The sequence below is a fragment of the Nymphaea colorata genome, chromosome 5, assembly GCF_008831285.2.
Source record: "Nymphaea colorata isolate Beijing-Zhang1983 chromosome 5, ASM883128v2, whole genome shotgun sequence".
Taxonomy (NCBI): Eukaryota; Viridiplantae; Streptophyta; class Magnoliopsida; order Nymphaeales; family Nymphaeaceae; genus Nymphaea; species Nymphaea colorata.
In genome coordinates, this window is record NC_045142.1 from 11,549,446 (window position 1) to 11,572,191 (window position 22,746).

Below are 22,746 nucleotides of genomic sequence, written 5' to 3' on the forward strand. Positions count from 1 at the left end.
TTGGCTTCTGCTTCACACTAATTCTGGTTTCTGCTAACGTGATATTTGGTTTCGTTGGTAGTTGTGATTTAGCTTAAAGATGCAAATAGATGACTGAAAAGTGAAAACGTTGAGCATTAGGTCGAAAGAAGAGGTGCTAAGAATGGAAAAACAATCCATTCTGCAACTCTAGTTCTTCAGCTGATTCGAGTCGTGTCTTTCGCAAATCCAAACGACAGCAAGCCACCAAACCAGTGTCCTTTGATGATGACAATGACTCACTGAGAGAGAGAGAGAGAGAGAGAAATGGATTTACCAGAGGAGTCTTTTAGTTGAACCCGGTTTCCAGCCATTGCCTCGTGGCCTTCAAATCGTTCGGCCCGGTTTCCCACTTTAATGCCAAACACGAAATTCAAATGAGTCACCGATTCTTCTGACCTTCCTACGCACAATAATGAACAATGGAAAAATTGAACAAAACGAAGGCATATATTCATCGTCGATTAATACAGGAAACAGCAGACCGAAATTCTCAAAACCGATAAATTTGCAGCCTGCTCTCACTCCACAAGTCCACTTTCTCCTCCTCTTTCTTCAAAGCTCATTGTTCCCCCTCCTCCTCCTCCTCCCCCCCCTCTCTCTTTAGAGCTTATTCCTACCATTTATGTTTAAAAAATCACGTCACATTCTCTGCATTTCTCTGTGAAAAGAATCTGTCTTCCTGCCAGAAGATCAGGAGGAGGAAGAGGAAGAGACAGGGTGTTTTTCTGCAATGGAAATGCAAGCCTCTGCACCAACACCACCGCCATCGCATGGTGGGGAGGCACCAACGAAGAAAGGTCTGGTGAGCACGCTCATGGAGGCGACCCTGCGGTCCTCCTCCTTCAAGGAGGACTCCTACTTCGTCTCCAGCCTCAAGGACTCGGAGAAGAAGGCTCTGGAGGAGTTCAAATGCAGGCTCCACAAGTCTGACCACTTCTCCAACGCCGCCCCCGATTCGAAGGCTCCCCACGTCTCCATGTGGGGCATTCCCCTGCTCGGAGGGGACGAGAGGGCGGACGTCCTCCTCCTCAAGTTCCTCCGAGCGAGGGATTTCAGGGTGCAGGACGCCCTGGTGATGCTGGAGAAGTGCTTGGATTGGAGGAAGGAGTTCAACGCTGATGGCGTCGTGGATGAGGACCTGGGGTTCAAGGAGCTCGAAGGGGTGGTAGCCTACATGCACTCCTATGATAGGGAGGGCCACCCTGTTTGCTACAATGCGTATGGGCTCTTCAAGGACAAGCAGATGTACGAGAAGATCTTTGGGGACGATGAGAAGTTGAAGAAGTTCTTGAGGTGGAGGGTACAGGTGCTGGAGAAGGGCATCAACCTTCTGCATTTCAAGCCTGGTGGTGTCAACTCCATGATCCAGATCACCGACTTGAAGAACATGCCCAAGAGGGAGCTTAGGGTTGCTTCTAATCACATTCTCTCCTTGTTCCAGGACAATTATCCGGAGATGGTCGCCAGGAAGGTATAAAAGTTGAACCACAATGCTGTCTCTCTGTCTCCGTGTCTCTCTTTTTCTAAATTCTGAAGATGGTATGCAGATTTTCATCAATGTGCCATGGTATTTTAGCATGATCTACTCCATGTTTAGTCCCTTCCTAACTCAGCGTACGAAGAGTAAATTTGTCATTGCAAGAGAGAACAACGTCGCCGAGACGCTCTACAAGTAAGTTGGTGTTTCCAGATTTCTGTGCCTACCTACCATCTGGAAGATAGATTATAGGCCATATGATCTCTTACCGCTGCAAATTGGGGGTCTGCTTTTTAGGTTCATTCGCCCCGAAAATATACCGATTCAGTATGGAGGTCTAAGCCGTGCTGAGGACGTGCAGTCTGGGCCTGCTAAACCAGCGTCTGAGTTCTCCATTAAAGGTGGGGAGAAGGTTAATCTGGAAATTGAAGGCATTGAGGTATGCTTTTGATAATTTGAAACAGTATCTGTATTTCTGTTATTTTTTATCGACCGTTTGCAGTTTGCCCTAAACCAATGTGCATTTCCCACTTTTACTGTATCATGTATGCTTGTAGATTCAATTTCTATTCCATCAATAAAATGCACTTCATTTCTCACTGATTAAACTGATTTGTTGGTTTGAATTTGCCCGTGATTTATGATAAGGGTGACGCGACCATAGTCTGGGACTTGGTTGTGGGCGGTTGGGATCTGGACTATAGCGCTGAGTTCATACCAACTGCGGAGAGAAGCTACACGATCGCTGTGGAGAAGAGCAGGAAGATGGTCTATGGAGATGCGCCTATTCATAATTGCTTCATTGCTAACGAGCAGGGAAAGCTCGTACTCTCAATTGACAACACCAATTCCAGGCGGAAAAAGGTCGCTGCCTACAGATACGTAGTGAGGAAGTCCTCTTCAATCCTTGTTTGAGGAGAGCCCATCAAGAAGATCTGATTATGAATAAAAACATTGTCGGTTTTCCTGGTTGTTTCTTAGTTTTAAGGATATATTGTTACTGTGGTTTCTTTTTAATGTGTAAAGCGTTATGTTAAACAGTTCTTTACTTCTTTCTTCTGATATATGTATAAATAGGTATAGAATTGTTAGTAGGAAACGGTGGTAGAAACTAGAACATGGTGATAAAAGCAAGGCTGCTTTTTTGCAGAGTTGTTTTTTGTTTTTATTATTGATGCTAATGTTTCCTGTTCGTTTCTGGGCATATGTGTGAGAAAATGAACTTTGGGCCCCTGTTTTTCTGATCATTTTTTTCTTCGATTGTCTTTCTCCTTTTTCTCCTTTCGGCGTGTTCAAAACTTTTACTTTTTTGGCTTCCTTTTGCTGCTGTGGTGAATGAGGGCACTATCATTGCTTGCATTGACGCCTAAAGGGAGACGGCACATGACCTGTGGGCACCTTGATTCACGAGTATCGATGCTGTTCCTCACCTCTAGATGGAAGGCTTCCGTGTAATTTTCTTTGTTTCTTTTGCGGCCTAGGCTGTAGAGTGTGCAAAGAGTCGTCGCCATTTAAATTTGAAACTTGTGAGAGAAAGAAAACCTTTCAGAAGCGTCTTCTCTTGGGAAAACTTGCAGAATACAGCAGCAGAGAAAGCTGCGGTACCTTCGTAAGCAAAAACCCATGTCATTTATTTTGTCTTCTGTGTCCATCTTGTGTTTAACTGAACCACCAAAGTTCTGGAAGTTCTGAACTTCTGGATCTTTAATGTTCTTTCTGTATTTGCATAGTAATGTTTCTCTCATTTTTTTATCTTTTTTATCTCTTGGAAGCAAGCGTTCACGCTACCACTCAACACTCCTCTCTCTCTTTGTCTCTGTCTCTTTTATTTTAAACTATTTGAAGGCACACGGGTACGATCAACATTTTGAAAATAAAAAAATGTACTCTGTGGTGCACGTTGTCGGAAAAGTATACATTATCATAGCAGCAGCGCTGCTGAATGAAAGGCGTTGGTTCATGTGGAAACAGTGTTCATATGTTACAATAAATTTAAGCTTAAAAATCTTTTGTATGGAAATTTCTAAAGGAGGCTTAAACTATCAGCAAGAGTACAAAATCACCTCACCTAATGCTTTTGTTAGAAGAAAATCTAGCATTTTTCATCATTAATCAAATCGACCTTTTCCGTTACATTAATTTGAGTACTATATCTGAAATCAGAGATGAGTTGATGTTTTGAAACTAACCTACAAGTTAGGGTTTTCCTTTATAACGGGCACGAAGCTTAAAGTTTCTTGATCTCTTAAGATCCCATGCTCCTTTTCCTTTGTGCCTTCGGCTATATCTTACCTAATACTGGCTGTTTGGATCGATTTACTGTTATCCCTTTCAATGCCTGCCACTGTTTGTAGCTCAAAGGAGGATGAGGAGAATCAGCTTGACCAACTATGTGGTGCCCCTTAAATGCCCGTCACTGTTTGTAGTCTAAAAGAAAATGAGAAAAATCAGCCTTACCACCTTAGTAAGACAGCAATTGTATTTTTATCCAACTAAATTTTCACAAAATAATATATTTGTTAATGTTAATTGCATGGTGATTTGTCTATGATGTGCTTAGAATCATAGTTACGTCTTAAATGTAAGAGTTGATGTTAACTCTTTGTGCTGCAAAAAGGGGGCACCGATATGCAAGTTGAAACATAACGAGAGCACCACTTTGAAGCATTCAAATTGCACATAATAACTTATAAGGGTGGGGGCTTCTGCTTCAGCTAGACCTAGGATGAAGAAGTACTCGTTCAAACGAGGATTTGTTAATCAAAATTGAAGTGATGAGTTTCAAAATCGTTTATATTAAATTAGAAAGAAAAAGTTGGCTGCAATAAGATATAAACAAAGGCAACATGGTCACTCTTCCCCAGTCCAAGCAGTATTACAAAAGTATGGTGTTGACCAGTGACGATCTACTGCACATCGGTTGACAAATGATCTTCGTGTTGTACCTTCGTTATGCTTGTTCTAAGTGGACTGGACTGTTTAATCAATTGGTGAGCTCCTAAGCAGGGGATCCTCCCTGCTGTCCAGGCCGGGGGAATCTATGGGCTGATGGTAACTATGTTTTTTCTCATGATCTTATTAAAGTATTGGCTGATGCAAAGGTTCTCAAACCAGAGGTATAACATAGTTGATCATTGGGTGGGTGGTAGAGGCGGAGCCAGAAATTTTTCATGAGACAGACCGAATTAAAGTTTTTAAATTTTGGTTAAAGCCGAAATATCATTTTTTAAAAATTTTATATATAACAAGTGAAATTTTTTAAAATTTACATGTAATTTTTTTTTTTAAATTTTGAGGTGGGGCCAAGACCCATTTGGGCCCCACCCCTGGCAAGTAGCACAATGGGAAGGCGAGTCATGAGTTCGATCTCCATGAACTTACTGTATGCTTTATGGGGTATGGGGGTGGATTGAGAGTTTATTTAACAGTACATCATATCCACTTCAGGCGCCAAAACAACTCCAAACTCAAAAGGCAAGACTGGTGAGCTTCCACTCTCGTTCAGGCAGTGGCAGAGGCGGAGTCAATGGGGAGCCTGCACGGGCTGATATACAGGATGTGTTAGTAATACATATGCATGCTCCCATCCAATAAAAATGCGATTCTTGAAGTTCGTAAACTCATGCACGAGTTGAGGGCATTTGTTGGGTTTTTGAAGTTCATAAACTCATGCATGCTTTGAGGGCATTAGATTCCCAAGCTGATAAGACTTTTCACATGGAAATGCAGGTTTTGTCTTTAATGTGTGGGTTCCACCAAGTTTTTGTCAGATGTACTAAGGGCTTTGTTGGATTTAATCTTTGGATCAAATTCAGTACCGCTTGAAATTTGAAACCCTAGAAAGCAATCTGGACCTATGCATGCTCCTAATCACATGGGCGTTCCTTTTTCAAACCATATGAAACCGTAGTTGCTTTTTATATGCTTTTGCATGAATAGCGACAAATATGCATAGAGGGGCCATAGCTCAAACAGGCGGACATGGGGTGCATTCAAACCCCGAGGGGCTATTCTCTTTGTACCGTAAAGAGAGGGGAGTTGGGGTTGGATTGAGTTCTACATGTAAGTTGTTTCACCACTTAATACCGACACAACTTTGGACCTTGGGGCAAGGCTAAGAAGGGAGACTCGAATCAATTCAGAATGTTTTGAAATCTGAAACCATAGAAAACAACCTGAAACCTATTTATGCTTCTAATCACTTGGGCGTTCATTTTTTCTTCCTGGAAGAGAACACACTTTCATATGAAGGGCAGTTCTTACCATATGCTTTGATTTGATATGTACAAACATACCCCAATAGACATAGCTCAAACGGGCGGACTTCGGGCATGTTAGAGTTGTGTCTCCAATTCAAACCTGCAAGGGGGCTATGCTCTTATACCATTGGGGGGTAAGTTAGTGATCTCACCACCTGGGACCGACACAGCTCTGGACCTTGGAGGTAAGGGAAAGGCTGAGGTTTCCACTCTCATTCAAGCGGTAGGAATGGGATACTGCTCTCGCTGACTCGGAATATAGACACTTATAAATATGCAGAGTGAACTTGAGGAATAAATCTGCCTTTTAGGGTCTTGATTGCAGGGCTTATCCTAATACGTACTAAAGCTGCATATGCCCAATCAGTCTATATTAAGTACATTCACTGGAAACTGCCACACTTTAAAATTTGTTCAAGATAAGAAGTTCTTAGGAAGGGTTTAAAACCAAAGGGTTATCCACCAACAAATGAGTTACGATTTTCTACCTTTGTTCTTACAAGGATTGCTGTATATAGAAATTTCAAAGGTGCCTGGGGCCATAATTCAAAGCCACGTGAACCAAAAAATGCAGTACAAAGAAAGGATCGTGTCCTATATGTCCCAAATCCATCCGAGTCAAATGCAGACTCTCATTCTTAGTGGCCTTGAGATGTGGACGAGAGGACCAGCAAACAAACATTGTGATTTGTGTGCACCACTCGGTGCATGTAATACATACACAAAAAAAGAAAAAAAAAGGCAGGAGTTAAGGTATTTTAGAAATTATTTAACAAGAAATGTCCTTTTCAGTCTTTTAACTTTTTTTTAAATTTTTTATCCCTACAATTTTTTTTTAATAATCAAGGGTATTTTGGTCATTAAGTGTACTGGCGCACAAGAAAATTGTGCATCATCCGGCGCATAGCCAGCTCCGCAACCAAACACCCTCCTAGTGTTATTGTAACTTGATAATGGTAGTAGGCACTTGACTTTGGTGGTCTGGTTCATTTCTCCCTTTCTTCCACAACCGAAGATGCATAATGTATTTTTCGCTAGCTAAGGGAGCATAATACACTTTAAGCCTTTATTTCAGCAGAAGTAGCCAAACTAATTCCATAACTTAAATTGAACCTACTGAAAGCAGTGGCGGAGCCACACCCACCCCTCAAAGTTTCTTTATTTTCAATTGATGGCTTCATGTATTAGCTCATTCCCATGTATTGGTGCCCTAAAGAATGAGAGTTTTTGATTAAGTGCCCTCCGGCCCAAAGTTTTTTGGCCCTTTAGCTTGAATTTTTTTGCTCTGCCACTGACTGAAAGACCCAAAATAAGGTTCTTTGGCTGTGTTAATTTGGAAATTATGCAAAACAAGGTTCTTTGGCTGTGTTAATTTGGAAATTATGCACTGCCATGTAATGTTGGGTTTTAAATAAGATTTCTGTGTTCATCATATATACTCATAGGAGGCATCTGCTAATAGGAATATTGTGTTCTCTGCAACATAGTATTCTGTGGACCTTATTTTAATATTTGGGTTACATTCAAAGGTAATCTTGCAGCAGACACTTTGTGAGTATCTCATGAATATACCCTAATTTTGAGGCAGATTCATAAGACATTAGTTTTAAACTTCTAGTGTCTCATGAATCTACTTCATTCTTGAAACAGATTCATAAGACACTTACATGGTGTCCCTGATGCCATGCAACCTTTTACGGTACACAATATCATAAAAAATGCAGTACTCTCATTACCAGATGTTGCCATAGGGGCCAAGCCAGCATTTTCTAAGGTTTTTCCAAAAAGGCCCATTATATTTTTCAAAATTTTTATGCAGCCAAACAAAACTTTCTAGAAGCACTAACATATAATGTTTTACTTAGAAAATTTGCCCCTCCCTCCACAAAAACCATCTCTAGAGGCTGCAGGTTGTAGACTGTAGTAATTTCCCAACTGGATTGCAATGGGCATGGTTTTAGCATCGAACAGGACAACCAAGTTCCCAAGCCCACCCCTCCTTGAAGCTGACAGAGGAATTGCCAATTCCAAATTTGGAAATACATTATTTGGGTGCGAGTCGCCATGCAATGGTACCAAAAATTCCTCACTCCTTGGAGACGGGTAAAGCCAGAAATTTTTTTGGCTGAGGGGCACTTGAGTCACCAACCTAGTGTGGCATGGTCACTGCATGTTAGTTGTAGTGCCCGAAATTTTTGGATGTAAGGGTATTAATAGTAAATTTTGAATTCTTCAAGGTATCAATATGTATATGAGAAAATTTATCCCGAGGCGTCAATATAAAAACAAATACTTTTTATGGGTCTCTATGACAATTGCCTACATGTTGCCTACACCTGCCTTCACCCTTGCTACATGTAGCTGAACTGGATCATGCTTTAATGCAATGTAATTGTGCTCACACCAGTGCACACAGTAGCTCCACTAGTGTGTGGGAAGACTCAATGCCGGAAGAAAGGAACATAAACCTGAATCCCCTTAGGGCTTTTGGTGCAACGGCCGACGCCTAATTCATGAGCTCAGTAGAAATGCAAACGATGATTGCCTGCTTACAGCCATGACCTGCTCAAACTATGGCTACCACCTTGGGTCTATAGTGGCAAATGAGTTAAGTAATAGATAGGGGTGGAGCCAGGGGGCTGGGCAAGGGCCATCACCTTCCCCACCTACAACCCCTTTAAAGAAAAAAAAAAAAAACCATGTAATTTAATTTTTTTATTTAACCTGTGTAAAAATTTTGAAAGTTATGTTTCAGCTTAAAATTTTGCAATTATATTTCAGCCCCTAAATGAAAAATTTCTCGCTCTACCTCTAGTCATAAAAAAGAAGCTGAATCTATGTTATATATGATTAGATCTGGTGTTTAAGGGTATATGCTGATGGCAGAACAACATAACTTTCATTAAGGCTTTCAAATTCACCCCAAGGTGTAGTAGGGCCGTGTGAACATAGCATACATGACATTTAAAGTTGGGTCTGGATCTGAATCCAGAAAGCCTTCGTATGGAGACCCATCTATTGAATAAAAATTTAAATGTGGTTCCCAATTTTCTGTTTTTTGAGACCCGAACCTTGCTTGTGTTTACTGACAAGTGCTCAAAAGACTCAAACCTTTTATTTATGGAGTATTGAGTTGTGTCGAAATCTAGGTGGAGTATAGTACATCATTCAATTTAGGTGTTATGATCTTATTTTTTTATGGTATAAAAGAGTAATACCTAAAAGAATTGAAAAGTGACCTGCCTTCTATACACCTACCTGCCTCTCAACTAGTTATGCTATGTCCCTTAAACAATCAAATGTAGTCCATTTAATAAAAATTTCTTAACAATAAACATAATAAGTTTTAGGCATTAAAGAGATTGCTCGAAACTCTAATCCGATGGTTAGTTTGAATCCTTTCTTTCTACCAAATGACTTGATTGACTTCAACATGGGCTTAGATCAAGCCATACACGATTCCTCCATTGATATCCTCTGTCTCTTCCTTAGCATAAAGTCTGGGTTCTAGAAATTAATTAACTTCTATTCGGTCACTATCTTTAATATGTTGAATGAAGGAGCATACATGTAAAAGGTTTCCATTAATGCATGATCACTCTCTCTCTCTCTCTCACTCATGAGATGAGCGGGTTGCTTTTATGTTCACCTTTTTTATGTCAAAAGGAATAAGTAGGATAAAGTCTGGGTTCCAGAAATTAATTAACTTCTATTCGGTCACTATCTTTAATATGTTGAATGAAGGAGCATACATGTAAAAGGTTTCCATTAATGCATGATCTCTCTCTCTCTCTCTCTCTCACTCTCACTCATGAGATGAGCGGGTTGCTTTTATGTTCACCTTTTTTATGTCAAAAGGAATAAGTAGGAAGCCAAGCTTCTGTTTGATGGCAGATTTCACCAGAGCACACAGATGGTGCCGGACATGAGGTGTCTCAAACGTGAGAGGAGAGAGAGAGAGAGAGAGTGGAAAAAGCTGCAGAAAATAGAAAACATAATTGCTTGTCTAGAAGAAGCTCAGCGTATCGTATGGGTGAAAAGATGGCCTTCTTCTTTCTATAATTGAGAGACAGCAATGCTGCCATCCCTGGACTGCCACCATTGTTTCTATCCAAGCTCTCACTTCAATCTGACACTTAAAATAATGCCGGAGAGTGACGATGATGCAGCATATATACAAGTTGCAGTAAACTAAAAAAATGAAATCTGTCTAGACACGGTGAACCATATGTTGCTTAATATAGAAGAACATTGGAAATGAAGCACACGACCACTTGTAAGAGCTAGCTGTGTGGAGTTCACTGTACGTTAAGCTGATTATGTATATATTTTTTTAACAGAATTATATATAATTAAGCTGCGGTTAGGGAAGCCAATGTTTTTTCAAATTGGTTTTGAAACCATCATATTTTCAGAGAAGATTCAGGGCATCGGTTGGATCAGATTAGATTAGAATGCATTGAAGATTGAATTTCACTAAAACTAAAAAATATGTTGACACTTTGTAAAAAGAACAAAAATCATGATTTATAGGGGTCAGCTGAGAAAGAATGATTAGTAATTAGTCCATAGTTACAAAGAACTTTTTTTTTTTAAAAAAAGTGATAAATAATTCAGCCGTTCAAAACAAGAAAAAAGGCTATTTTTAAAAAGCACCAAACACCAAACTGCTTCTTTTTTTTCTAATTTTATTTGTGGCAAATCTACTTATTTTTTATAAATATGGTAATTACTTGCTGTTTTTAAAAACCTCACCATTTAAAACTCAAGAATTTTTTTTTATGAATATGGTACTTACTCGCTTATAGATAACAAAATAATCAAATAATTGAAACATTAATTGATAACGGTACATATCTGAATATTTGCCCCTTCTACTTCATTCTTTATACTTGCATGCAGTTTTAAGAAGATCAATTCAAAGTCAGCCCCAGATCTACCTTAGCAACAGAGATGAACACGTGTGGGTTGACATGGACTTCTGCTGGAAGATGCAAGTTGGACGTTCTTAGAAGCGTTGAAATTTTTAGATGTGACCTCATCCCTTAACTTGTGTTGTAAAAATCAGAAATTAAACCGATTCGACCAGCAGTTTGCCAGCAAACTGATTCAGCTCAATCGGCCCTCCTAAATCTAAATATTGTTATATTTATAATAAGAACCATTCATTTGATTATTACTCTAAAAACATCAGTAATCTTAAAATAATTAAGTTAATATATGTTTCACTTGAAAACATTATCGAGATCATACCAATAATGTTAGATTGCACAAGAATACCAATTATAGAAGTGTGGTTTCCATCATTGACCTAGCGGTGGGATATATATATAAGCGGAATTCATTTTTTGGTATAAAATATTATTAAAATAAAAACGATTAACTTAATATATATTTCCATCAAAGTGTTCTAAACTCATCTGTACCTATAAGGGCCGATTTCAACTAAACACTTTAATATTCACATTTAAGGGGGCTGGATGTTATACCTAACCTAGCTAATGGGCTAGCATTTACTAATTGCTCTTTCTCTCTCTCCAAGTGATGGATTGGGCAATCAGTCGGGTTGGGAGGTGTGTTGTAGTCACGATTTCAATTCCTTATCTTGATGGTATTGATGAGTAATGTTGATATTGAGATTAAGGGTGCTATTATGAGGCAAGTAGATTGGCCCTTTTCTCACCTCTCAGTTCTCTCTCTTTCTCTCTCTCTCTCTCTCTCACACATATTGGTATTATCCCATACCACTTAGAGCAAAAACAAAAAACCAACCTCCGAAATTCTTGTCAAAAATATTTTAATAAATTATTAATATCGTAATATGCTAAAAATGCTTGATTCAAGTTGTTTTTATTGAAAAGTTAATATTGATTTTCTACTATTAAAATGTTGATGTTATATGACCAGTCATCATTTTCTGATTACTACAGAAATAGTAAGTAATTAAACCCAAATTAATTTAGCATAGTTTTTCATCAAAACTGTAACGCGCGGCGTTTTGGGCAGAGCGGGTTGGGTCAGGGTCCAGACCCGGACCCTAGCCCCACGCGAGAGGAGCCCGACGCTGTCCCTCCTCCCTCGCTTTCTCTTCTCCTCCGTTTTCCTCTTACCGCCTCTTCCTTACCCACGACCGGAACTCAGGGAAGAAGAAGGCGGCGACGGCGACGACGACGAAGCTTGAGGTGAACCCTGTCGTCCCCTGCCTCTTCCTCTCTTCTCTCTTCTTCTTCCCGTTTTCTTTTCTCTCCTCCCTCTCCCACTGTCTCTCGTCTCCCCTCTCCACCGAACGACTCTCTCTGACCGTCTCTCTCTTTTCTCTCGTGCCCTTCTTCACACAATCCCTTTCCTCACTCTCCACCGTCTCTCTCTTCTCTCCCGTCCTCTCCTCTCACTGCCCTTCTTCCCCATTTCTGTCTGAATCCTCCTCTCCTCGTTCTTTCTTCTGTCAGCACCTTCCCCTTGTCTCACGTCCCCAAATTGGGTCTTTCTCCCCATTTTCTAATTGTTTCTCCATTTTTCCCAACCGAGCACTCTTTCTCATAGATTTCATCACTGTTTGTTAGGATTCCAGTTGGGGAACGTGTTTTCCCCCTCGTATCAGCGTTTAAGTGGTGTTGGTGGTGGCGGCTTGGCATGATTTCTGCCATTTGGAGACGACTGTACGCTTGAGGTGGCTGTTGGAGGCGTCACAGCAGTTTGGACGCTTAGTTTGGGGTGAGCAAGGCCTATTTGAGCTTAGATTATTGGATATTATATAGTAGAGCATATATAATTATTGTTTGAGCATGCTAGAAGGTAGGATTGATGGTTTGGGACGCATGTTAGAGATTTTGTTTTTGGGAAAGTTTAGGATTAGGTTGGAAAAACGATAATTCATGTATTTAATGACCATTTTGGCATGATGGGTTAATTTTCGAAGCAATAGGGAATTCGTACGTAAGTTGGAGGTGCCTTAGGGTAGATGCCTTGATTAAAAAAAAAGAAAGTTTTGAGAAAGGCGTTAGTGATAGACAGATTGATGGCTTTGAGTTTTGACATCTGTTGGCACGGCTAGAAGTTAAGAAGTGACCTATTGGAGAACTCGTGGGTCGACACTACCCGTCGACACCCTCTTGAGGCGATGACACGTGCCTCAATGATTTTGTTTTGTTTTTGTTTGAATTGTTGAGGTATGTAGTAGGAATCTTATCTTGTGTTTGTATCTGCAGGTACACCGGGTACGTCCCATCGACCTTGAGCTACCGGATTCGAAGCTCGAGACATTTTGAAGATTCTTGTGAACGCGCCAAAGGTATGGCGACATTCCAGGCAAATCCGTGCCTGGGCAAGTGAATGAATGTGTGTTCCTAGGATCCCATGATCCTAAGATTTGTGATGTGAATTGATTGAGTGTTCCGTGAATGAATGTGTGTATGCATGTACATAAATTGATATATGATATGAATTGTTTTGAAAGGCTTATAGTAATTGTTTTGATAATATTATGCATTTGCATGTGCATGCTAGAATTGATAACTGTTTAGGACAGATGAGGCGGGGTATCGAGTCGAGTGTCTCCTCGACCCCAATTGTACATTAGAAAGCATCATAGAATGATAACTACATAGGACAGCTACGAGCCCACCACAGATTGAGACTACTCTCTGTGGTTTGGCTAAGTTTTCAAAGATGTGATTGTTATGATGATGAATATGAATGTTATGTTTATTGAATACACATTGTCGCGGGCAATGATGCAAATGATTGCACAGAGGGTAGTTGTACCCATATTGTTATGGCGGCTAGCCAAAACTATTGTGGTTATGTGTAACCCTCGTGTGGAAGCAATTGGAGGTGTGAGTTCACTCGTGAAGTGAGCCAACCCCATGAGCTAGCCAGTTAATTGTGTTTGTGCAAGTATAAGTATAAGAATGAAAAAATAAGCGTACGTAAGTTTGGGAGTTCTCTCGCTTTCGCCACTGGTCTCGTCTATTCGGAGCGCAGGCGGTGCAAGGCCCCAGGGTATTGTTGTGTGATGTACTTGGAGCGTAGGCTCCCGCCTTCCTAACCTGGGTATCCTAGGGAAGGCTGGGTATCTCTCCTTGGAATTCACACATCCATGGATGAGTGCTCTACCGCTGCAGCGGATAGATAGATCCATACTGTTCTGGGCCACCACGGGGGTTGTCTCTTGGCTGTGGGCCGCCCGCGGTGTGCACGTGCCTGTGTTTGCACCCACAGGAACTGTAAATTCACTGATAGTAATGAAACTGAAATGTATGTGATTGAAATGTACATGATTGTTGTGCTTGTGACTGCTGTGCTTATGAATGCAAGTGACATGTTGAGGATGCCTTGCATGTGATTGAAATTATGTTATTGTAGCCATTAAGTGGCCTCTGCATGTCGTGTCCTGACACGACATAATGGTAGATTGTTCTGATGTTTGCTTGTATATTTGAGCCCTACCTAAGACGGTTTGGACTTTTCCTGGCTTGTTGCCATACTGCGAAGGCTAAGCCTTTAGTTGTTTCTTTTTTTCAGGTTTTGGCGGACTCGGGGCAGCAGGCTAAGCAGATGGCTACACTCACATCCTACTGGGGAGGTTTTGGGTTTCGGTTTTTGTAGTGCCGGCGCGTCGGGTTTTGGTTTTACTGATGCCTTGTTTTTTATTAGGCATCGATGTTGTGATTTTGGGGCATTCTTGTCAAATGTACAGTTGAACTTAAATGCTATATAATGGAAAGCTTGCCCCATTGTTTTGAATTGCTTGGCTCATTTCTTTTAAACTGTTGTGTAGTGACACCTCGATGTTGGATGAAAAAAAAAATGTTTTGAGTGTCAAAAAGGTCGGGGTGTGACAAAAACATTCATAAGATGATATTTATACGGTTAGATCATACAAAACATAATCATGTTGGGTCCAGCAGTTAGTGAGAGAAAGAGAGATAAAATTCCAACCTTGTATCAAATAACTTGTGCCATGCAATGTAGTTCCACCTTTAAGACGAAAAATAACTTTTTGAATTGAATTGGTGAATTGAACTGCAACATAACCACACAGTACAGTATAGGGGCGGAGCTAGATTTTTTTTTTTCATGGAGCACTAAATACGTAGTTAACACCCAAGTCCACCTAGGCCTATGGGGTTGTGACCCGAATCTCGTAGGGTTGTCTCATATAATCTCGTAGGGTTGTCTCATATAACTGAGTTCAGGTCCATCCAAATCCGACTGTCAATTATAGTTTCGGAGTGGCTCTATGGAGCACACACCCTACGAAGGACCCACTTATGTCCACCTCTGCCAGACTGTTGAGAGTGCCATGAGTATGCATTATGACAGTAATATACCCATTAATATATAGACAGAGGTACTTAAAAGGGCATAAACTTGTCACCTATATTGATGCATATTAGGCTGGGAACATTTGAAAGAATATCCATCTCCAAATATTGTATTTTTACTGGGCAAAATCTTTGTAACAGGGTGCTGCTGGCAGAAACAAAAAGCAATGGCTGAGTGTAGTATAGAAGCTAAATATAGATCAATAACGGCAGGAACAACCAAAGCTACATGGATTCGACATTTGGTAAGTGACTTGGGATAAGTTGTTTCTCGAGCTTTACCAAAAGTTGTGCGATGATCAGAGTACCATCAAGATTGTTTAATCTGATCCACCACAGTCACACAAAACATATTGAGTTGGATCAAAAATTCAAAAAGGGATCGAGCCATGCCATGGTTGAAGAGGATGTTAAGTTGTCAAGTTATTCACCAATTTTGGTTATTAAAGGAGAAGTTGTACTGAATAGGAGATCAGCCAGAAATTTTGGCTGGAGGGGCAACCAATTTAATACTTTTAGGGGCACTTATGCATACAAACAATTAAACATATCAAATTATTAACATAAAAATAAACAAACTTTCTGAGCACCATCACCATGTGGCTCCGTCATTAGATGTACATGATCCAAGAATGTGTACAACTTTTGTGAGGGTGTTAAGATTAAAAAGTGTGTTTGAATCTGGCTTATGTGCAAACATGTGAAGTTTCGGGCACATGTTTCAATTAAGCTTGTGTTTACTTGTTTAATAATGGCACTTTATGTTCAAGAGAACAGATTTGTCCAAAATATCAAAATATGTTTTAATATAATGAATTAGGGTTTTGGGGGGGCATCCGTTGCTGCAGCCCCTCCCTTTGAAGCATTTTTCTCTCTCCTCCGATTTGTAAAAAATAAAAACAAAAAACAAAAACCTATAACAGTGATGAGCTTCACCGCTATAATATGGCCATCCAAAATCTTCCAGAATTTGGTTTTGTCCAGTCATTAGCAGCCACAATGCTGCAGGAGAAGCTAAGCTGGATGACTGGTCCCTCAAATGGCCAGCTCAATAGACTTTGAGGAAAGGACTAGCCGGCCGATTGGTGCCCACTCAAACTAGTGAAAAACTAATAGTAAATATCATGTTTTTGCTATTGCTGGTACCATAATGGCCGAAAATTATGCAAAGAAGCTTATTTTGAAGCTATCTATCATGAAGCATCAAATCTAATAAACCCATATTTGCACCCCAATGCAACAAAAACATTCTTAATCACAATCCGAATCTGATTCTGAATTTAAAATCCAATTTTACAATTTGAATTTGATCCGAATTCTAAATCCCAATTTTGAATCCAATGTATCTGATTTTTAAAATGAAAGTGCTTTGGATATATGATATTTATTGAAAAGTCAATCAGATCCAATCCAAATATTTATAATGTGATGTCATTTCTTATATCGAATTTAATTTTTTCGTATACGGTTTCTTCAGAACAGTTGGGTGGGACATCCGATATAAATAGTACACATCCCTACCCACAAATGGCTACTTTTCAGGTTGTGCCAACCAATGAGTTCTCTCGGCCATGTTCTGGTCGATGGCTCTGAAATGCTTTCATTTTCAAAGTAAAGGGGAGGGCCTAACTGCTCAGCCTATTCCCACCGCGCGCAAGGCACCGGCCACCCTTTCTTCCGTCCCTCCTGCCTTCACTTCCCCTTCTTCCTTCACCAGATTTCCACCAACAGCCACCTTCCCGGTGTCCGCTGCACCACCGCCGATCCTTGCCTAATTTCTCATTGCAGAACCACCGTGAGGGAGGGGAGTCTCAGTTGGGCTCCTCTCATGCCTCCCCGCCCATGACGAGACTGAGTTACGTGCGCCAGCTTCTGCCCATGACATGCAAAGACATCTCTTCTTTGCCGGATGGGGCATGGTTCCAAACCTAACTTCCAAGCTGGGCCCTATCCCGTTTTACATTTTAATAAGATTAAAAAAATTAATTTTTTTAAAATTTTAATAGAAAATAACTAAAATTTTCTTAGATTTACATCTATTTAAAAAAAAAATTGAAAGGGACCATGATCGCTGCTGGGCGCTGGCCTCCCCTTCGCTCTGCGTGCTATGTGTGTTTGCTTTAGGAGTGATGCAAATGCGGCAAGCTGGTGCATGGTTCGTGCCTGCGCATGGGGCACAACAATTATTTACTACTAATTTAAGTTTTTAATGTTTTTTTTTCACTTTTTCACATTTATTTTCAGTTTTTCTCCTTTGCTGTATTAGTATTAGATTTTTGTTTTCTCCCTTTCATCGTTTCACGTCACCGATTCCTACTGCCCACCTCCTTCACTTGGCTCAGCTACTGTTGCCTTGACTTGGCTCAGGCGCACGGCTACAGTGAGTTGCCACTGCTCTTGTCGCTCTCTGCACGAAATGGCGTAGCCACATTGTCTACATCAGTCTCTTAAAAGTTTTTTATTTTTAAATAAATATTTTAAATATTTATCTTTATTATACATATATATATATATATATATATATATATATATATATATATATATATATATATAAAAGTACCCCCACCATATTTGAATATTTTTAAACAAGTGTCCCTCCAATGAATTTTTCTCGCTCTGTTATTGACTGTAGGCAACCCCTTTCTCCTCCCTCATTCCTTATTCTTGTTGCCCATGAGTTGCGCCATGAGTTGCCTTAGCCACAATGAGATACACAATGAGTTGCCTCAGCCGGTGGCTGAGGTTTTTAGAGACACAAAGTTCTGTATGCTGCTTCCTGTATATAACGAGTATAAGTGGATCCTATTATTTAACTTCGTTCTTAAACATGTATATACATATGAGATCATGTTTACGAGATAAATACCTTTTATCAAATCCCCAAATTTTCTTTTTAAGTTTTCGTTTTTTATTCGTATAGTTTGTTTTTTATACTAATCATGTGCTATTTTTGTCATATTTAAAATAACACATAAAATTCTGTGCACGAAGGTGGCTATAACCAGCTTCTGTTTTTATGGCCAGCACAACAATCCTTTTTAACTCTCTCTTTTGGACCCTCGTGCTAAGTCTTGAGTTGCCACGGTGGACATGTATTTTCTTTTTTATCTCCCCATAAACATAAAGCAGTTCTCGCCTTTTCTTTTACTTCTCGAATTAGCAACACGATATATGATCACCATATCATATTAATGTTGTACAAATTATATCATAATATTTTCTTATTAAAATTGGTGGTTTGTGAGCAATATCGAAAATGTTAATGTCTGTTGAAACAACTGAAAAGACTTTAACTAAGAGTTGCACAGAATCTAGTTGTTATAGTCTTTAGTATATCACATTTGTTTATTTCAACAACGTGTAAAGGTATTATCATTCTTTTAACTGTACCATATCTCAAGTGAAATCATTAATTTTTTTTTAATAAAATGAGTTTGGCAGCCAATTGTGCCTAATGTTGGTTTCCTTTGCATATTGAAGTCCACCCCCAATGAATTGCATATTTATGCCTACAAATTCATTATGTACAATGAAGAGTTATTTTTCATACTTTACTTATATATTATTTTTATTGTTGTTTTTTATTTTGACATCATTTTTGTAAATATTATATACTTGACTTTTATCATTTTGATATTTACGCATCATTACACACCAGAGCGTTACACGTCGCTTCACAGGCATAATGCATCGCTTCACATCAACACTCTTAATATCATTGTGCAGAGTCTAATCTATTGATTGACCCCATTCAAGTTTATTCAAATTAGAAACTGTCTGGAACAAACGGATATACAGCCATGTCCTAACCAGTATCTTATTCCATACCCGGGCCGGCTTATCAACTAGGTCAAGATCCGATACTACTTCACAGAAAAGACATGCTTTACCCAAACTCGAGGCTTTTCCGGTAGCCCCCAAAACATGCTTTCATTCAAAACTTGTTCTCACTTGGCAAGGATCCAAATCTCTCTTGGTGAGTACACCAAAACAAAGTTTTTCATCATTTCAAACAGCGTGTCTAAATCAGAGATGAAACAACAAATTCAGGGCTATATATGAGTGGCTCCTTTCCTTATTTATTCTGTCGCCTTTATCAAGTTGAGTTTATGTATTGGCAAGAAGCCATCTCAAAAGCCATTGGATCTTGAAAAAGAGATGGAGCAGAAAGGCCAGCTCTTGGCACCAAACCAAATCCTTGTTTGAACCGGTTAGTTATCCCAAAGGAAATTAGTGGTGATTTGGATGATGATATGAATTAACATTGGAAATCATCCTATTTTGTAATAAGACTAAAATCTATCTTGCACGTTAACTGGAAAACTTAAATTTTTAATACTAGTTTCATCCTATTTCTTCAAGGAGGTAGAAGACTATGATGAGGATATTGTATTGTATTAGGGCCAACCAGTTATTCTTACCATTGGCATGAATTATGCCACTTAATCCTCCAACCCAAAGTTTAGGTGTGCAACCAATTTTGGCTTGGTATTTGAAGGAACCATTGTTGTGTGAAGCAACAGAATTTCTTAGAAATGGGTGGTAAGAGCTTTTTTTAATAGATATCCATCATAAGTACATCGGGTTCAAATCTATTTTGTAATAGCACCCTATATGATTAAAAAGTAAAGCTAAATATTTTGTAAAACCTGCTGGATTTAGAGTGTACATCACCTAAATCAATGATTTAATGCATTAAATGTGTTTGAGAATGTCATAGTAGGAACACAATATATCAGGCACATATTGTGTGCTCAGTCCCATAATTTTGAGAGAAGCCAGTGTTCAAGAGAAAACACTAAATGAAATGTTATCGTTCAACGAATTAGCTTGAGCTAGGAGATATAGCTCAACCCATCAGATTGAGCAACAAGTGACTATCTTATTTTTTTAGCAAACTTTGTGGCTTTGCATGCCCATATCTTATGAAACACATATATAAATTCGTTATAACTTTTTTGTATGTCCATCGAGTAGTTAGGTGCTCTCGACTTATTATATCTTGCAAGTGATCTTAGTGCCAGCCTCTAGTACATGCATGTGAGCTTGGGTTACATAGAAGCACTTGATATGTCCTTTGTTTTGGTTATAGTTAAATAGGTTTGGCCTTCATCATTAATTTTTTTTTTATATAAACATCTTATGTTTGCCTGAGCTAGATGGCTCTCAAACTGTATATGTGTATATGAAGGTTTGACAACCCTAACTACTAGCATACATTTTGAGAACTAATATAAAAATTATAATTTTTTTGTGTGACAATCCTTTATGTAACTATGATGCTTGTGCTACTATGAGTTTTTTTAAGAAAATTTTTGGTATGAAAACCAGTGAAGATGTAAAACTTTTAGTTTTTCTTTTTATGCAACAATTTTTTTTGTTTTCCTTATGATATTTGTTTTCCATGACACCTTGTGGCCGTCAATTAATTTTGACTCTCTCTCTCTTTCTGTTCTCATGTGTTTGAGAGTCTGTAAAATCGTTTGCTTTGTTTTGCAATATACTTCCTTTGCTTATGTTGAGTCCTTTGCTTATTGCTTGTTTACTTGTAAGGGAGTACCCTCTCACCAGTATAAATGTCATATGTGTGGATTCTATGTTTTGGGTGGTCGGCATTGAAATTCTTTGTATGCGGCTTCGGCAATCTTGTAAGTAAGTTGAGATCTTTTCTCCTTTCTTACCTTCCTCGTGATGTACTAAGTTTTTCAAGTGAAATACATTGCGAGTTCTTTATTCACACTGTTTTCTTTATACACTGTTTTCGAAATGTTCTTTGCGTCCCTTTCGGTGGTTTGAAGACTGACAACAATTAGGTTCTTACTGTACCGCATGGACTGAAGGAGTCAGCCCATGACAATTGGTATCAGAGTCCCAGGTTCTGCTCAATCTGGGAAGCAGTTGGAGAGTTTGTGTAGAACAGCACGCTGGCGAGCATTGACTGAAGAGGACGTTCTGGCAACTCAATACAATCTGTGAAGCGCCAAGGGCAAGGGAGTGGCCCAGTCCGACGAGATGGGCACATCCCACGGTCAGGAAGAATTAGCCGAAGTGGTGAACAAGCTGGTTGCCGACGTAGCTACTCATGAAGAAGTGTTGGACAATGCAGCCGAGTCCTTGAGGGAATGAGAGACGAGATGGCCAAGCTTATGGCCATGAGTCGGTCACTTGCTGACATAGTAACTACACTACAAGCTGAAGTCAATGAACTTCAAGCGAAGAACCGCACATTACAATGACAAGTTTTTATAGGTGGAGGTGACGATCGACCAGTAACGGTAGATGTTTAGAGGCCAACAAAATACAATGGAAATCGGGATAGTCGTGTGATCGACAACTTTTTGTTCAAAGTGGAATACTTCCTAGACCTACAAGGCATTGTGGGAGACGACCTTCAGGTCAAGACTACGACTATGCTGCTTAAGGGCGATGCTGTGGCATGATGGAGGAGAAAACAACTTGATATTCAAAAAGGGATCTGCACAATAAACATTTTTGATGATTTTTAGCGAGATTTAAAGAATTACTTGATGCCCCCGAATGCGACACGCCATGCCTATCAAATAGTCGGTGAATTGAAACATACGAGATCCTTACGAGACTATGTGAAGACCTATTAAAGGCTCATGTTAGATGTACCAGATATGCAGGAACAAGATAAACTGAACTTGTTTATTTTGGGACTTCAGCCGTGGGCACAATCTGAAGTGGAAAGATGTAATCTGGAGAGCTTGGAGGATGCTTATGTAACAGCAGAGCGCTTGACTGATACTCAGCGCAAGAGCTACACTAACACCTTCAAGCTTTTGACGAAGCCCGACTATAGAGGAAAGAAGGAGGAATAACAGGACCACAAAGTTGAATCATCGACCCAGCACCAAGGCGAAAAGAAACATTTCTTCACAAGAGCAACAATTACCAAAATAAGGAGGCAACTTGTTGGTTCTATGAAGGGAGGCACATGACTAGGCAATGTCCAAAGTGTCTTACGAGAGACAACCCAGCAGATACCTCAAGATAATTTGTTAATGCGGTACAAGGTGAAGAAGGGGAATGATCGAAGATGGGTGCGCTTCAACTTCTGAACACGTTGAAAAGGAAAGAGAAAGCAAAGGTGACAACGACACCTTTCAATGCACTAATGTACCTAGAGATTCTGGTGAATGGAAAGCCTATGATGGCTATGGTAGACACGGGTGCCACGCACAACTTCATCTCAGATGAAGAGGCGAGGAGATTGGGTCTCACCCTTGAGAAGGGAGATTTGCGCATGAAGGCGGTTAACTTAAAGGCAAAACCCATCCACGGAGTGGCTCGGGATGTAGTTGTGAAGATTAAGATTTGGTTAAGGAAAGCCAACTTCTCGGTGGTTCTAATGGATGATTTTTGGATGATTCTAGGCATGAAGCTCCTTAGTGCAGCGAAGATAGTCCCAATTCTACATTTGCGTAGTGTCAACATTATGGACGAGAAGTCTCCTTGTATAGTCCCAGCAATAATAGTAAGGAAAGACAAGGGCAAAGCCGCGATGATATCTGCTCTTCAATTGAAGAAAGGCCTAAAGCCCGGCGACGAGACGTACTTGGTGGCAATCAGGGAAGTGCCTAATGGCGCTTGCACTTGTCTGAGAGGAATTCACAGGGACAATGCCTACGGAGCTCCCTAG

General features: G+C 39.8%; 1 protein-coding gene across 1 annotated transcript; it reads left to right on the plus strand.

The window, feature by feature from the left end:
- Positions 1-396: 396 nt before the first annotated feature.
- LOC116254076 (patellin-6-like) lies at positions 397-2,745 on the plus strand. The gene is made up of 4 exons (XM_031629143.2): positions 397-1,492; positions 1,569-1,693; positions 1,796-1,937; positions 2,147-2,745. The coding sequence occupies exons 1-4, from the start codon at positions 752-754 to the stop codon at positions 2,411-2,413; spliced, it is 1,275 nt and encodes a 424-aa protein (XP_031485003.1). The 5' UTR covers positions 397-751; the 3' UTR covers positions 2,414-2,745.
- Positions 2,746-22,746: the final 20,001 nt, after the last annotated feature.